General features: G+C 38.1%; 1 protein-coding gene across 1 annotated transcript; it reads right to left on the reverse strand.

Annotated features, from left to right (window-relative positions):
* Positions 1–6: 6 nt before the first annotated feature.
* Positions 7–15,985, reverse strand: HSH2D (hematopoietic SH2 domain containing). The gene is made up of 6 exons (XM_053465690.1): positions 15,895–15,985; positions 8,922–9,034; positions 6,093–6,182; positions 5,040–5,205; positions 4,156–4,446; positions 7–569 (listed from the first exon to the last, which is right to left on the reverse strand). The coding sequence occupies exons 2-6, from the start codon at positions 9,023–9,025 to the stop codon at positions 195–197; spliced, it is 1,026 nt and encodes a 341-aa protein (XP_053321665.1). The 5' UTR covers positions 9,026–9,034; positions 15,895–15,985; the 3' UTR covers positions 7–194.
* Positions 15,986–18,472: the final 2,487 nt, after the last annotated feature.

The raw sequence follows: 18,472 nt of genomic DNA on the forward strand, positions 1-18,472 counted from the left end.
ATATCTTTTATTTATATACATCACATTAGAAATTAGCAAATTTCTATTGAATTAAGAAGCCAGATATTCGAATTGGTCACTTTAAAAAAGTATTAGGTCCCTGCTATACTGCTCGCTGTCTGGGTTTACAGAGTCCTACAATAAGTGTCCTAAGCCGCATATATGGCTTTACTAGAGTCAAACAGCCAAACAACTTAAAATCCTGGTGCAAAAGGAGGCGGCTTCTTATACTCTTCAGGCTTACAATTGTTTCCTCTAATGCCTTGCGATATTTGCTTCATATTTTTTATGTGTGTTGCCACTGTGTTTTCCATTGTCTTGAAACCTTGAGCGATTTGTCCATCGGTTACCAGAGATGCTGCTTTGGTCATTAAGATGTAACCCGCTTTGATTGGCTTCCTTGAGCGAGTTGATGTGTTGTCTGAAATTTCAAATTCTGGGTCTACCTTTCCATTGTGCTGAGGTGAATTAATAGTTGTGTTTGAACATCTTGCTTTTGCTTGTGTGTTTGGGAGAAGAAATGGTTCTTCATTATTTGACTTTGGTAATCTGGAACAATGGTTCTGGTTCTGCAAATTTAGATTATTAACAGGTATGAAAAAGGTATTCAAAAAAAACATGGAAGAATACAATGAAATGCATGTATTATCTTTTAACATGCTATATATTTAAAATTCCTTCATTTTAAAAGAGCATTTTTTTTCTTGGGAGGGGTTATATCTTATATATATATATATATATATATATATATATATATAACTTATATCCGAGCCGCTAAGCCTGCACCCTTAAGCTTGATGGCACATACACGTGCCCTGAGATAAGATATGAAAAGTTCTTTCATTTTGGGATTCCTTCATTTCGGGCTTGTTAGAAACAGATCCAGCAGACACCAAAAATTGTAGTTGCAGACAGAGGTGTCTATGTATGGACACCTTTCCGACCCCTGCAGATTGCTACAGATCTTCTCCACAGCAAATGAGTGGCACTTGACCACTTCCCTCCCAGAGTCCTCCTCTTCCCTACCCAGGTCCCGCCCCTTTTAACTCTAGTAGGTGACTAGCCTTGCCATCTTAGGGTGAACATGCCCGATTCCTGCATCCTATATGCTTCCAAAATGGTGTACATTGAAAAGAATATAAGGTCTTGTTAATATTGGCCTATTTAAGACATTTGTGTGTGTTTCTTCACTCCCCAAGCCTGTGGGGACCAGACCATAGTAAATGATGTGCTCTTATGGAGCACCAGCATTGAAGGAGTTAACAAAAAACATTTTCAGCAACATTGACTTCGAAGTGAAAGGTGCTCCAAGGTCAATTGCTTTCCAGAGGTGCATTTTTAAACAACGTTTTAAGTAAGCTCTGCTATTGGGAGCCAATAAATTATTCTTTATCACAATATTACGCTATGTTTCTCCTATGATTTCATTTTGACAGTTTTTTTTTATCCTGCTCCATTGTTTAACTATTATCTGAAGGTTTCTTTATTGAGAGATTTGCTGGATGGCGAGGAATGGGGCTCTGCAATTCCAGTAGGAACTTGTGGCTTTTAAGGCATTTTTATGTTTGTATTGTGTTTGTCCGTTTCATACGGTTTTATGCTGAACTAAGCCTTACATGACAGCTGGAATTCAGATAAGTATTATTGATACACAACACTTTTGGTTGTGTTTTTGGGGTACACATCAGTGTTTGTTGCACATATATTTAGGAGAATGCACCAGTATCACTTTTTCTTACTTCTCTACCTCTGTCACTATGGGGTTAAACATACATGGGATTTGTTTATCCTGAATCGGATTATGGATTGCGTCTTTAAAGCGGGAACAAAAATGGGCAGACTAGATGAAACAAATGGGTCTTATATGACAAATGATTTGCCCTAGGATGCTCACAGGAATGTCACTAGAAAACTAGGCTATTTTGTTAAGCTTCTCCTTGGGCTGAAAACTACCAGCCCTCAGTTGGCCATACTATGCTTAACCCCTTAAGGACCGGGCTCATTTTTCGTTTTCTACCCTGTGGGACCGAGGCTGTTTTGACACTTTTGTGGTGCTTGTGTTCAGGTGTAATTTTCTCCTCACCCATTTAGTGTACCCACATAAGTTATATTTTGTTTTTTTCAGGACAAGATGGGCTTTCTTCAGATACCATTATTTTGATCGTATCATCTTATTTACTATAAAAAAAATAAAAAAAACATGGTGAAAAATTGAAAAAAAAGACATTTTATGACTTTTATTTGAAAAATCTTTTACTCACCTAAAAAAGCAAGTAAAAAAACTAGCTAAATAGATTCTACTACTTGTCCTGAGTTTAGAAATACCCAATGTTTTTATGTTTTTTTGCTGTTTTTTGTAAGTTATAGGGCAATAAGTACAAGCAGCGTTTTATGATTTCCAAATCTTTTTTAACAAATCTGGTCAGTCTGCCTACATCTCCTCTTTGGAACATCTTTGAAGCCGGTTAACTCAATTTAACCCATTCAAACCATATATTTTTGAAAACTAGACACCCCAGGGTATTCCAAATGCTGTTATTTTAACCCTTTCCATGCACCAATTATACAACTACACTTTGTCAAACTTTGTAATAGTAATTTTTTTTATTTTTTTTTCCACACAAATTGTACTTTAGTTATAGATATACAGGTTCTGGTATATGTCACTGTCAAACAACCCCCCAATATGTGTTCAGGAACATCTCCTGAGTACAGCGATACCCCACATGCATGGGTTTGTCAGATTGTTTGGCTGGTAAAAGGCTACTTTTGGGGCATGCGTAGTTCAGGTGGTCATTTGGTCATTCTGCCTCCCTCTCCTCTTTGGAATATCTTTGAAGCCGGTTAACTCAATTTAACCCATTCAAACCATATATTTTTGAAAACTAGACACCCCAGGGTATTCCAAATGCTGTTATTTTAACCCTTTCCATGCACCAATTATAGAACTAAACTTTGTAATAGTAATTTTTTTTATTTTTTTTTCACACAAATTGTACTTTAGTTATAGATATACAGGTCCTGGTATATGTCACTGTCAAACAACCCCCCAATGTGTGTTCAGGAACATCTCCTGAGTGCAGTGATACCCGACATGCATGGGTTTGTCGGGTTGTTTCAGATTTAAAATGCCACATTTGGGAAGTGCGCTTTTTTTCTCCATTTTGGTCAGTCTGTACCTATGCCCTATCTTTGAGCTAGGCCACTCCAATTTACCCCATCAGCCATTTTTTTTATATATTAGACACGCCTTGGGTATTTGAAGTGCTTTTATTTTAACTCTTTGTTGAGATTTTTGAGAAATTTTAGCACTTGCTCAAAATAATAAACTTTATTTTTTAATTTTATTTTTTTAATACTTTTTTTATATTTTTTTTTACACATTTTGCTGGTACTGGATGGTTCATCTAGTGACATCACTGCATAATTATTTTTAAATGTTAGCAAAAATTTTTTTATTTTTTTTTCCATTTTTTATTTATTTTTTGACTATTTTACTAATCACATAGTGATTAGAAAGCTGGGCTCCATTTACTTGCATGGTTGAATGCAGTACCTGTATTCAACCAGCAAGTGGAGCCAGTTCTCTAGAGGGTCTGGAGACCCTCTAGCGAACTTTTTCGTCTCTATTGTTTTATTTCCCGGGCCGCCGCCATCTTGCTTGATGGCGAAGATCACCGGCAGCGGCGGCTGTGACCGCTCTCCGGAGCGGTCACAGCCCACCTAAAGGTAAGTGTTTGGTGTCGCTGGATGCCTCCTGATCGAGGCATTCCAGCGACACCATTTAAGTTTAGGAGGCGATCGTTGATCGCCTCCTAAACGCTTTTAAAACGGGCGTCCGCCGCCATACAATGTATGGCGGCTGTTGACGCCCCGGGGAGGGGCCAGACATGGCCCCCGATGCCGATCTCGGCCTTGCTGAATGCCTCGACATCGAGGCATTGCAGCAAGGCCGTTTAAGCGAAGAAAGTGATCCTTGATCACTTTCTAAGCTTATTTAATTTTTTGACGGTTCAGGACCGTCAAAGGTCATTTAGTGACCTTCTTGTTATGACGGTCCTGAACCGGCAAAGGTCGCGAAGGGGTTAAACAATATCATTTCCTCTGGTTGTTTTTATTAGTACAAAAACAATAATTGCACAAAAGCACACTTACAAAGCCAACTGCTGCAGTGGGAGTTTCTTGAGGTACTGAAGGGTAGAGTCTGCCTACAGGCCCTGGAAGTGCAGTTGATATCTCAGGCACTTGTGGTAATGATGCGTTTCTCTTCCTGGGTGGCACAGGTGGAGATTCCTGATCCAATTCAGTCCTTGGTTTGCCATGCACTGGATTGTTTAATGGAAATGGGAACATGCTTTTTTCATCACTGCCACGTGCCTCGAGATTTGTGGCATGGGCTTTCTTATGCCAAAACAATTCTTCATAATCTGTAGTAGAATTTGTTTCCTGGAACAAAAGAGCAAATTAAAATGCACAATTGCTTTTATTCTAAGTGAAACATCAATTTCCATATTTAGTATTGGCAGTTTATAGTGTATGAATTGCACAGAATATTAGCCCAAACATGACAACAACATATGTTGTCAGGGGTAAGCCTAGTGTTTATTGGCTTTTGGGAGAGTTTAAGAGAGTATGTATGCATTCCGGTCTTAATAATAGGGGGGTGGACATTACACTCAGGTACCAGTAACCATGGCCTCAGCCATGCATAGTACTATTTTTTGGCAAAGTGACACATTTTGGAAGGCTTTCCCTATTCACTTGCATGAGACACATAGTGTCCAAAAATCTTTAACTGCCACTGCGACCTTACCATATTAAAGGAAATAAATAGTCTGGGTTATTTTAGTAGTTAAAAAGTTGTAAATGGATTAACATTACAAGGGATTATAAGGAAATGACAAGTTTCTGGTGTATGGAACTGTAAAACGTAGCAGTTGTGAGAAGTTCCACCTTAAGGATGTAGAGTATAATCCAAAACATCACTATGTTTGGATTTGTTTCAGTTAATTACATTTACATGAATTAACAAAACTTACTTGTCCGCATGGCTGTGTTAACATTTCATTGTATGGATAAATTGGAATTATTTTATGAAATGTTATTAAGTCTTGTAGGGACATGTGAATTCTGGCATCTCCTGAAAGGTTACATTTTTGTCCTTCGGAAACATCAATCATGAAGTGCTTGCAGTGGTCCTTACTTCTAAACATAAAAATCCAAGAGCACAAAAATGATGTGAAGGCATGAGTCACTAAAAGGCTTAAGCCGAGCGTAGACAGAAATAGATTTGTGGTATTTGTTCCAGTACATTTCATCTGTTATTCTACATACTATTCTGTGCTAAGGAAACCCCAAGTAGGCAAGAAGCTTGCACCAGGGGAGTTCCTTCACTGTTTTTCCACCCATACACAAGACATAATGCTGCTCTAAGACAGCTCCTTTCTTCTTCCCTGTCAGCAGAAGCGACCATCACTGGGAAGGAAGGGTTTCCAGTGCAGTGCATGTCAACAGAGATCAGACCTGTTTCATATATGGTTGCAGCATAATCGAAAGGACTTCAAATCCATGTTTATTTTACTGTTAGAGAAGCTGTTGATCAGCTGCATATCGATTACTTTCTGTACACTCTAGAGGAAACCATCAAATGTGTAAAGGCTTTCCTATTTAATGGAAATGTTGCCTTAAATGCACAATATTTCCAGCAGTGGCTACTACACTACAAACACAATTTGATAGCAAATGCTTATATCGATCTACAACATATACAACACACAGAATGCCAAAATGTTTGCTTTCTAAGCCCACTTTGACAGCCATGTATGCTGTACATAGCTTGAAACTCTAAGGGTTAATAGAGTATAGAAATAACAATTTCTTGAACCTCTGCAATATGTGTATTTTTTTGAGGAACAGTCATGTCCATTGTTTATTACACTAAAGCCCTCTGCCCCCCCCCCACCATTTTAAAGCAGTGTTTCTATTTGTTTAATAATTCTTCAATTTACCCAACAGTCCATTAAAAAGAATTCTGTCAAGATCAAAGCTCTATAAAATGTAAATGTACAAAGCATTTTACTTTATGGCCTTACCTATATGATAAGCTGTATCCAATACGACTTTCACTAACTCTTATGAGGAAACTCCCAGGACACCTATCTTTCAGCAGGGATTCTGCCTGCCTTTATGGAATAATAAAATAATGTTTTGTTTACATATTAAATATAGTAAACCATTTCTATTTTAATTATTTTCAAATGTAAAATAACAGTCATTCCTTGAACACATCACACACAGCTATTGAAGGAGCAGTAATGTTATTTTTTGTCCAGCAAGACAATCAGTGTTTGTATTAAGAACAGCCCCGTAGGGAAAGAATTGGACGGAGGGGCCCCATGAATGAAGTGCCGGACGAGGTACCCCGTGGAAAGCCTAGTGTTAAGGGTTAAGGCATGACTAGGCAAAATTTTAGCACCTAAAGTGTTAAGCCTTTCAGGCACGTGCAAGACCAGACGGGAGGGGGTAATTGCCCTCCCTGAGGGGGTATATAAAGGGGGGGTTTTATGCTATAGGGTCAGCATTTTAAAAAATATTTTCCCGCCCATCCCTCCCTGATTTTTGCATTAGCCGGGGGCTCAGGTTTTTACGCTGGTACGGTGCAGGAGTTAACCATCTAGGTGTGGTTACTTGTGGTGCACAGAGGTATAAGTGCAGAACACTCCAGGGGCAGCTGCCCCTGTGAATCGTATGGTCGTGTGACTGCCGCGCTGGGGGACGCCGGCAGTTCCAGCAGGGATACAGGTGGATACGCCCATACCAGCAGGTTACTTCATGGTTATGATTGGTTATCATTGTGGTTGTTATTTTGACGGTGAAAAGTTTATATACTGGGCCAAAATATGTTTGGCTAATAAACGGTTATAAAGTTATCAATGTTGTAAACATTTAATAAAGGTTGAGTGTCGCGGTGCTGTGTTATATGCGGTCCGCACCGCGGACAAATAAAATCCATAGTTGACAATTAATAAAGTTTTGAAATAAAGAATTGCCTCTTGTTTTATTTAGAAGGGGGGGGACCGAAACTGGACGCTACTTCATTCATGTAATTCCTTCAGCAAAACAAGCAGTGTTCCATTCAGAAATATTGTTACTTTTCCTTTATTGGCGCCTGCCGACACCTTTAGGAATATTGGGTCTATTGTACATGTGAGAGAGGCTATAGGGGCACATGTTTGTGAATGCCCAGTGCTTTCTCCCTTTGCAGCAGGGTTTTAACCCCTTAAGGACAATGGGCGGTCCCTAAACCCATTGAAAACAATGCATTTTGCATTACATGTACGGGCTTTGTCATTAAGGGGTTAAGGTATTAATGCTAACCTGCTGAACATTCTAACATACTATCATCAGCTGACAGCATTACATACTCACTCAATCTACCGCCCTAGCGGTGGCTGGATATGCCAGGTCACATGCTACATGAGCATGAAAACGTAGCATGCAGCCATAATTATCCAGCCATTGGCCTCATTCATGTCATTAGATGGCCACTTGCCTTAAAATGATGCAGCCACCTCTCCACCGCCAGTCTGGCTGTGGCTATGATGACTTTGATAGTACCTACATGTGAAAGTACCTACACTAGGCTGCTGAACATTAATATTTCAATATAGTTTTTGAATTTTTTTTATCTAAATGAATAATGGCTAACGCGATAGTTTCAAATGCCTGAACAGCAGCTAATATGCGTTTAGGGGCCAGGAGTGTATCCTGCTAAAAGAAATACGTACTAAATGGGAACCGTGCCAAATGGTATTTTCTGTTTTTGACAAATGAATACACAGTGCAGTGATGCAATTAAAGATATATTTGAAATGAGTCATTAGATGGGTTGATCTTAATTGACTAATCTTTCCGGTTTCAAGAAAATGTTCTTGGTATTGTAGAAACTAAAGACAGGGATGTGCTGTGCTTTGATTGGCCTCCTTAAAGGAAAAAATAAAGTACAGTGATGTGGGTTAGCATTCACAAAAACATGTTTTTATTTTCTTTTGCTCCAATAAGCTTGCTTTATTAGCAGACTTAGTGGCTGCCGTTGTTCTCAGTCACATGGTATGTCAGCCAGATCAATATTTGTGTTTTTGCTATGTGTCTCTTCACCTATTTCCCTCTCTCATTTAGCGTACCCAGTAGTGGTGCATTTTTTTAACCTTTACCTAACTCTACCTAAAATGTAATTCCCCATTACTAACCATCACATTAACTACCTCCCTATTAACTAACCCCCACTACACTAACACCCAATATACATATTAACCTCCTAGGGTTAATATTTTGGGACCCAGGATATGACAGTTTTATTTTTACTATTTCTCTCTTCAGCTAACAAGGACAGTGAGAACGTGGGAGATCTGCTCTAGGCTGACCACTTTGGTCATAGAGCGGTGACCGCGCGACGTGGGACCGTTTTGAACCAATGCCGTACCGAGTACATCATTGATCCTCTAGGGACCTCTTTTTATGACGTACCTGGTACGTAGTCAGTCGCATTGGGATTAATATTTGATATTTTTAAAAACTTCTGTTTAAACTGATGCTATTTAAAAAAAAAAAAAAAACACTTTTTCCCCTTTAAACACTAGTTGCATGTGTAAGGCCTTAATTACGGCATGCAACAGGACAAATGTGTTCTGTCTCTTACAACTTAAATAAGTATGTGATTAATCATTCATATGATGCAACCGTGCATCTTTAAGTCTTGTTGAAATATCACAGATGCATATAGATGATCCTGAACCTGGTTTACTATACTAACCTTAATTAAATTCCAGTTTAGCAAGTTGTTTGTACATTAGCTTTTGCTGAAAATATTAGCTATACATCTCATATTTAATTCAACTTGTTTCCTTAATACACTTTCTTACTTTCTTGTGATCACACCATGGAACCAGTCTGGGATGCCATTTTTTAAAAACCACTCAGATTGCGTTTCTATGAACCATTGAATTGACGCTCTGGTCGCCTCCATGTCCTTTAGCTGAAAAAACGGAACACATAGAAAGATATTAATACTTTTCTAAGTAGGAATATTTTGAGGACAGTGTGTGTGACTTTCCAGTATATTAGCAAGGCAAAAATAAATTGTCCATTACATTTATCCAGAAGGATACCTTTGTCATTTCTTCCAAAAAAGGATGATTATCTTCCTGTAGATTCAACCTATTGTAAGCAGTAGAAAGGCTGATACAGGCAAATAATAAGTAAATTACGAGGGACGTTCAAAAAGTTTCCACACTTTTTTTTTAACTATTTATTTCAAAACAAATGACATCAAAAACAAATGACATCACTTTTCTACTTGGTCACCTTCCTTTGCAATGCAATTTTCCCAACAACATTTTTGGGGTTGAACAGGTAGCCACTGATGCACCGCTGCCTTAACGTCATCATCATGATGGATGCTTCCACCGCATACTCTGTCACTTGCTTTCTGGCTCATAATGGCGAACCCACGTTTCATCTTCTGCAGAAAATCATCACTTTCTTCACGATAACGGGCCATGTGCCGCTCCTCTGTCTGCTGCTTAGACGCCCACCTGGCACACACTGAATTTAAGGTTGTCATGAATCAGAGCATAGGCAGATCCAACACTCACATTCAGCTTTCCTGCAAAGATGAATTTGTGCTCCCGACACACCTTCTGCCCACAAAACACGTACGAGACAGAACGCTGTTCCTCTTTGGTGCAATTTATACGTTCGCAGCCATCTTCACCCCAGGGTGAGAACTGTTCTACTAAACTGCAAGGGCAGCCTGCTTGCCCAACTGAACTAGTCACATGAACCGCCAAACACACGACCAATGACTACTCCTCCCGCCTTCTCCGTTTCCAACAAAAAGTGCGGAAACCTTTTGAACGTATCTCGTACATTTTAAGACAATGGTTGCACGGGGTATAGATTTTCTAAAATGAAAGGAAGGTCTTCAGCAACCCTAAAGCAGATTAAAAATATTAATGATTATCAAGCTGACGGGTAGCAGCAAAACGAAATATATTTCTAAAAAAAACGACTGTAGGTTATGTTTTCTGAAAGTCTATGTATTTTTAATTAATCAATTTTTAGTTTATTAGCGTAAAAGTCCACATTATGAAAGCTCAGATCTGTGCCCAAGAGCAGAACCATGATTAGCTAATCAATTTTTTGTTTTTCATTTCTGTTCACTTTCCCTTGCAAAGGTTGTTTGAACCAATCTGCAAAAATCATTAATAAGAAGGAGATAACATAATAATAATTACTATTATTGTTACTATTATCTTTTATTTAAATAGCCACAATTTCTTACAATACATATATATATAATGGATATTACAAAATAGACTTGACAGACTTATTTTTGTAATATTTCCTGATGTTACTGTTAAACCTTTGCCCCTCTAGGACTGTGTCCTCTTGTTGTGGTAGTATTTCTTCTTTCAAATATCCTTCTTTATCATACTCTTTCCTTATACAACCAAGCATTCTGCTAGCATTTCCTGATGCTCTATTACATGTTCTACCTCTGACAAATCCTCTGAAATAATTACCCCTAGATCCCTTTCCTCGCATGTTGAGGTTAGGACAGTGTCAAATTTTCTATACTCTGCCCTTGGGTTTTTATGCCCTAGATGCATTACTTTGCATTTATCCACATTAAATGCCAGTTGCCACAGCTCTGACCGTTTTCCCGGTTTACCTAAATCATTTGCCATTTGGCAACCCTTTTGCAAACCTTTGTGTCATCAGCAAAAAGACATACCTTACAATCAAGACCTTCTGCAATATCACTAATAATAATATTAAAGAGAATGTGTCCAAGTACAGACAAGACCTTGCTCTGAATATATGCTATTGACTACAACCCTCTGTTTTCTGTCACTCAGCCACTGCCCAATTCATTCAATTCAACAATCACCGTTAATTGATAAGCCTTCTATGTGGGACAGTGTCAAATCCTTACTGAAATCTAGATATGCTATTTATATTGCTCCGCCCTAATCAATTATTTTAGTCACCCAATTAATAAAAATCAAAAAGTTTGGCATGATCTTCCTGAAGTAAACCCATGTTGTTTTTGATCATAAAACCTATGTGACTTTAGGTGGTCAACAATCCTATACTTTAACATAGTTTCTGTTAATTTCCCCACTACAGATGTAAGACTTACTGGCCTGTAGTTGCCTGACTCCTCCCTACTACCTTTTTTTGTGAATGGGCACAACAATTTCCAATCTTCTGGGACAACTCCTGTCAAGCTCTTTTAATAACTTGGGTGTATCTTTTCAGGCCCTATCAACTTATTTGTCTTTTCCTTAGGCTACTGAAGCAGAACCTCTGCCTAGATAAACTCATATGAATCAAATGTCTTTTTTTCCTAATTGAGGTCCCTTTACTTCACATTAATCTGTAATAGCTGAACAGAAATATTCATTGAGGCAATCAGTTTCTACATACCTTCCTTCTTTCGATTTTAAGCTAACTACTCCTTGTTTGACTTTCGTTATCTCATTAAAAAAAACTTTTATCTCTCTTTTTTACTGGCAATTCTCTCTTCTGCGTGTGATTTGACAGCTGTATAATAATCTTTTAGATCTGTTTATCTTTCGTACTGTGGGTTTTTTTGTATTTATTAAATGCTAACTTCCTGGTTTTCAATATTCTGGCCACATATGTGGCATACGAAAGTGGTTTCTTTATTTTTTTTGCTCTTACTGACCAGCCTAATATAATTTTCTGTTATCTTTGAATATATCAACTTTTAAATAATATCATCTCTCCAGGACATTTAAATGGCCCCAGTCTGATAGTGACCCCTTCACAAATATTCTCATTTTAGAAAAGTCAGTCATTCTAAAATCTAAAACTACTACCTACAGTAGTATCAGTTAACAAATCTCCATTTGTGAACAATAAATCTAATATGGCCTCCTTATGAGTTGGCTCCTCAACTACTTGTTTTAAAGATAATCCCAGTAGAGAGTTTAGAAGATCTGCACTCCGGACACAACCAGCTACTTTGGTCTTCCAATTCACATTAGGTAGATTAAAGTTGTCCATGTATATAACTTCCCCTTTCAATGCAATTTTAGCTATGTCCTTTATTGACCTTTCTGTCTTTTCTACTTAAAAAGTACCCTGGTATTGCTATGTCCCAGTCATTTTTCTCATTATGCCATGCGGCCCTGTGGAATGGTACAGCAACAGCAGTAGTAGCAGGGCACTGGGCCTGGACTGGCAGACACTTGCAGTTGATGCAGCCATCATGCAGCCCCGTGGACAGGGCCGGCCCAAGACATAATGCCGCCTGGGGCGAAGTTTAAAATGCCGCCCCCCCTGCCGACGCCAGGGGTCATTATCTACCCTTCCTCTACCTCCCTATTATCTACCCCCTCCCCCCTTTGTACTTACCTTTCAGCAGTCCTGCGGCGAGTCTCCCTGCTCTGCCACGGTGCGCACTGCTTTACTGCTGAGCGCCAGAAATGACGTCATATTCCAAGGCTCAGCATTACAAGCCGGCACTGAGACCGAGCTAGAGGGCTCACAGAGGAGAGGGAGGAGCGCCGACTGGGTACTGACAACTTGGTAAGGGAAAAACCACTCGACGCCCTCTCTCTCCTCTGCTTTAAAAAAAAAAACGCGTCTTCAAAAGTGCCGCCTGGGGCAAATGCCCCACTCTGCTCCATTGTAGGGCTGGCCCTGCCCATGGAGCAGGAATTAATTTCCCCAATATAAGACATTTGAAAAATAAAAATGGTTTCTCCAGAGTAAGGATTATATATTATACATATTATATTGTCACCAATATTTATTGTCACCAATATTTGTTTATCAATGAAGAATAATAGATAAAATAATAGAAAGATCATTAAAAAATTAATTTGTCCACAAATTACAAGTTTGGCTAGTAGCATGAATGGGCAACTGTCTAAATCAACTGAACTCCACTCAAGAACAGGGGGAAAATGTCTGCAACAGTCTCTGTAATACACTACAGTGATCACTACAGCTTCTCCAATACCCCCTTCTACTTCTACCAATCAGTAGTAGGCTACACATTTAGACATACGGAGGAATCATGGCGAATTTTAGGCACTTTTGATGATCGTTTTCATCAGTTTTGTTGGACATGGTACTCCCTATTGGAGATTTGTACGAAAGCATGATTTTTAAAAAAACAATTTCGGCAAAAATAAATTTCATATGGAAACGAACGCAAGTCTATAAACCAATGTTTTTGCATTTCTGCATTTGATCTACTCCTGATCTAAACCATTCCATCCAAGCCATCACCCCTTCAAAATGCAGTTTCAAACAAACTCTTCTTCAGTCTTTCGGTACACTTGCAGCTGTGTCTCATAGTGTGTACAAAAGGGCCAATCCAATTATGCAAATCAGAATGTCAACCTTCCACAAGAGTCATTTCATAAAGGAGCTGGTGCTGAAAAGGTGTAAATAAATAAGCCCTCAGAGATGCATTGGACATCTGCTTAGCTCACTCCACATTTCAATTGGTTGCGAAATATAAGAAAATAAAGTAAGACATGACTAGGGAATTTTCCATACATATTTTTTTCATGTGTCAGAAGGACATAGTGTATTTTAGTTGTGATATATGAGGAATCACTTAAACATACATTAAATACATTACTGTGCTATATTTAGTCACAATGACTTTGTTTTGTTATCGAGGCCTTAGGGCAGAAGGCTATGATGTAAACCTGTACATTCTTTGAGACTGATTGATCGAATGATTGCTGGGAATTAAGTGTCCCATCTAGATTTAAATTGATGTAAATGTATGGTTTGCAACTCAACTGCTTAATGCGCAAATAACAATCCTGGAAAAGGCTTATTAACCCCTTATTGACAATGGGAGGTCCCTAAACCCATTGAAAACAATGCATTTTGAGCCCGTACATGTACAGGCTTTGTCATTAAGGGGTTAAAATCAAAAGGACTCCACTCCTACTTACAGATCAAGTATAGTGTGAAGAGAATCAGTGCAACTTAAATGGATACATTTGATGTGTACTTTTAAAACCAAAAAAGACATTAGACAGTTAGAAACAAATGCAAAACTTCATAGTAACTCAAATAATTAATCTGCACATGTACAAAGGGGGAGAAAACGCACAGATTTTTTTTTAACCTTTTCAATGCCATCACTTAAACTGTAGCATAAAAAGACCCCATGTCTCCATGCCTGCATTAAGTTATACACCACTGAATAAGAAGTCATACAGATGTATTTATCACTCCATTCACAGTCTCTTTTATATGAATGGCTTCTTATGTACTTTTAAAAATTCAAAAAAAAAAATGTGACAAAAAACTCTTTGGGGAGGGGGTTAGAAAACCAATAGTGTCATATTTAATAATACTACCACAGTGAATATTACTTAGTACTGTACTTACAAACACAATAAAATTGGAGCACTAAGTCAAAAATAATCTTCATATCAATAATTAGAGGACAAACTGAAATGCAACATATCACAAAGCCATAAGGAAATATTTATATAACTTGATTTTTTGTTTAACCATAAAAAATTCCCATTACACCCACAAAATGTTATTTTTTAAGATGATGAGGACTTTAGCGTTAAACCATATTAATCGATAAAACTCAATATTTCTTAGTAGTGCAAATCGAAAAACAAATTCTGTAGATTCCTTCTATAGCATTGATGTCCCCACTGAAACATCCCCCAACCCGAGTAAAAATATCCCACATACATGGGTCAAAACATCCTCCCTTAAATACTGTAGTGTGATGTGTTTGAAACAGCCGTGTGTATGTGACACACTATTGAAAAAGGCTACAATAAATACTGACATCCTAGTATGAAATAATATTGATTTAGTCGCCTCCAAAAATGCACCAACATCCAAGGCCATATCCCAACTTGCCGATCAACATCAATCACCCTATTGATTCTTTTTTATATTTTTGATTTGTATTACTACTTATTTTGTATCTTTTTCCATTCTTTTGAAGAGAGGCCATAGCTGATCCCAATGTCAGCTCAAGGCCAGCAATAATCTTCCTGGCGCTCATTTCAGCTATTTTTTACAGGAAGTAATAGTATGTCCTAAGTTTGTGAGTTGGTAAACGCGTTCCTCCATGGAAATCTCTTCATCAGAGCTGGGTGACACAACAGCAGCAGGGGACAGTCCACACTGGGGTTAAGATCCTCCATGTCAAGAATCTCATTACTTTTTGGACCACTGTGGCAACACAGTAATGTGCAGTGAGCCATCAAAATCACACTGTGTCTCAGCTACCTCAGTGTTGTGACTACTCTACAGGCACACATGGCAAACATGCCATTCACTCATACCTGGCACAGAATTATGACCAGTACTACCACAAATGGTGTTTTTAATTACTGGGCCACCCATTTTAAAGACTGTTTTGTTGTAAAAAAAAATCCAACATACCTATTTTTATGTTTGCCATCTGACATTCGTTGAAACATATATAAAAAGAGGTGAGGCTTTCCGGCATGTGGTGGCAAACAATTCTACTAGTCTGTCTAAAAACATTACACTTTGTAATGCATTATAACAAAAGTAATGAAGACGCAATAACCAATTTGTAATCACTTTTTAAATCTTTTTTATATAGCTAACACAACGTTCTGTTTACATTTTTACTTTTGTGACATTTTAACCTCCCACGAGTGGATAATCAGTAAAACAAGGATGGTGTGTTCCGATATTTAAGTTCTCTTAAAAAGAATGGTAATAAGTACTGTCATCTAAAAGGAGCTGTAATCTATATATCCTTTCATACATACGTGGTCGTTTAGTGAAATATCTGTTTAGATAGCACAAATAAATGGAAAGTCACTTTACCTTGAAACGTGTGTGTATCCTCAGAACCTGTGTGATTCCTGACAGAACAGGTTTATTTTCTCCTATGTGCAAGGAGAGTCCACTCCTTCTATTCTGTCTGTGCGATGACGTACTGAGCAAACAGGTGGAGCTGGTGAAAAGGTGAGGCTGGAGCTTGATCGTTGGAAGTAACCAGATTCCAGGCAACGTAACATCAGGAAATCAGCATTTTTTTTTCAAAATCGCAACTTAAAGCAAAAATACTGCAGTCTGATTATAAAGAGGAAAGCTGGGAACATGTTTGCAGTGTACCCATGAACTCATTATACAGCATTACAAGTTTACAGAGACTTATGACAAGTTTCAGATTAAAAATAAAGTTTTTATGTGTCACTCTCGTGTGTCTTATTTTGTGGTGGGATAATTACCTTTGGGACCCCGAGTCCATCTAGCAATACAGATATCATTCTAGGGATGTAGATTGATTGTTATGTTTGAGTGTATTAAGCTTCACAGTAATAAAATTACTCATACTTTGTGCCAACAAGGGAACATGTTTTCAAATTTGTTTCGGTAAACTACTTTGCTTCTGCTCCAAATTACTTACTTGACTTACTTACTTAAGTGCATTTTTATGTTACACAAATGGTTGGTGATAAATGGAACAGTTTCCCATCAGGGTGGCTGATGCAATGAGGGAATTTAACCCCTTCGTGACAAAGGCTGATTTTACTTTTTGTACCCTTCGTGACAATGGCCGTTTTAACATTTCTGCGCTGCTCGTGTTTAGCTGTAATTTTCTTCTTTCCCGTTTACTGAACCCACACAAGTTATATATTGTTTTTTTCAGGACAAGAAGGGCTTTCTTTAGATGACATTGTTTTGATTGTATCATATTATTTACTATTAAAAAAAGTATAAAATATGGTGAAACATTTAGAAAAAAATGACTGTTTCTAACTTTTAGTTGAAAAATCTTTTACTCATCTATAAAAGGTAATGAAAAAAACTGCTAAATATATTCTACTATTTGTCCTGAGTTTAGAAATACCCAATGTTTTTATGTTTTTTTGCTTTTTTCTACACATTATGGGGCAATAAGTACAGGTAGCGTTTTGCTATTTCAAAGCCATTTTTTCCAAATCTGGTAATTCTTCCCCCCATGTGCCATTTCGGGTATATTTGAAGCCGGCCAATGCAATTTACCCCATCAAGTCATATATTTTTGAAAACTAGACAGCCCAGGGTATTCCAAATGCTAGTATTTTAACCCTTTCCAAGCACTATTTCTACCATCAGCCTTTGTCAAACTTTATGGTAGTAATTTGTTTGCATTTGTTTTTTCACACACATTTTACTTCAGGTATGAATAAACAGGTTCTGGTATATGTCACTATCATAAAACACCCCAATATGTGTTCAGCAACATCTCCTGAGTACAGCGATACCTCACATGAATGATTTTGCCTGGCTGTTTGGGGGCAAAAGGGCCACATTTGGGGCATGCGCATTTTCAATGTTAAACTTTGGCATTTGGGGATCCACTGCCCATGCCCTATTTGGTACATCTTTGAGCCGGGCCATTTCAGTATGCCCAACAAAACCATATATTTTTGAAAACTAGACACACCAGGGTATTTTAAATGCTGGTATTTTAACTCTTTGCATGCACACATTTTACCACCAGAATTTTTTCAAAGTTTGCAGTAGTATTCTTTTGTGTGTATTTTTCCCCCACACACCTATGTTATGTATGAATTTACAGCTCCTGGTATGTGCCGCTGTCACACAACACCCCAAAATGTGTTCAGCAACATCTCCTGAGTACAGTGATACCCCATATGCATGGGTTTGTCATTTTTGGGGGGAACTAAAAGGCCACATTTGGTATGTGTGCATTTTTCTAATTGGAAATTAGATGTGTGGCTATCCTTCCCCCCGTGTTAATTGGGACCTTGTTGAACCCTGCCAATTCAATTTACCCCATCAAATCATACCTTTTTTAAAAGTAGACACCCCATGGGCATTTAATATGCCAGTATTTTAACTCTCTCCATGCGAGAATTGTTTTAAGCTAATGTGCTAATTTTAGGACTTGCTCACAAAAATATATTTTTTATATATATATTTTATTTTTTTTGCCTTTTTTAAAAAAAAATTTAAATTTTTTTTTCAACTTGAAGGTTCCCCTGATAGTGACATCAGTGGGAAATTATTTTTACATTTTACTGTTTTGTTTACTATTTTTTTCTAATTATTATTAATTTTATTTTATTTTTTAATTTATTTTTACTAATCACACTGTGATTAGAAAGCTGGGCTCCATTGACTTGTATGGTTGAATGCAGTACCTGTATTCAACCTGCAAGTGGAGCCAGAGTTCTCTAGAGGGTCTGGAGACCGTCTAGCCAACTTTTAGAACTTTATTATTCTTTTTCCCGGGCCGCCGCCATCTTGCGGATGGCGAAGACAGCGTGCAGCTGCGGCTGTGACCGCTCTCCGGAGCGGTCACAGTCCATCCAAAGGTAAGTGTTTGGTGTCGCTGGATGCCTCCTGATCGAGGCATTCCAGCGACACCATTTAAGTTTAGGAGGTGATC

Source organism: Spea bombifrons, chromosome 1, assembly GCF_027358695.1.
Source record: "Spea bombifrons isolate aSpeBom1 chromosome 1, aSpeBom1.2.pri, whole genome shotgun sequence".
NCBI classification, from domain to species: domain Eukaryota; kingdom Metazoa; phylum Chordata; class Amphibia; order Anura; family Pelobatidae; genus Spea; species Spea bombifrons.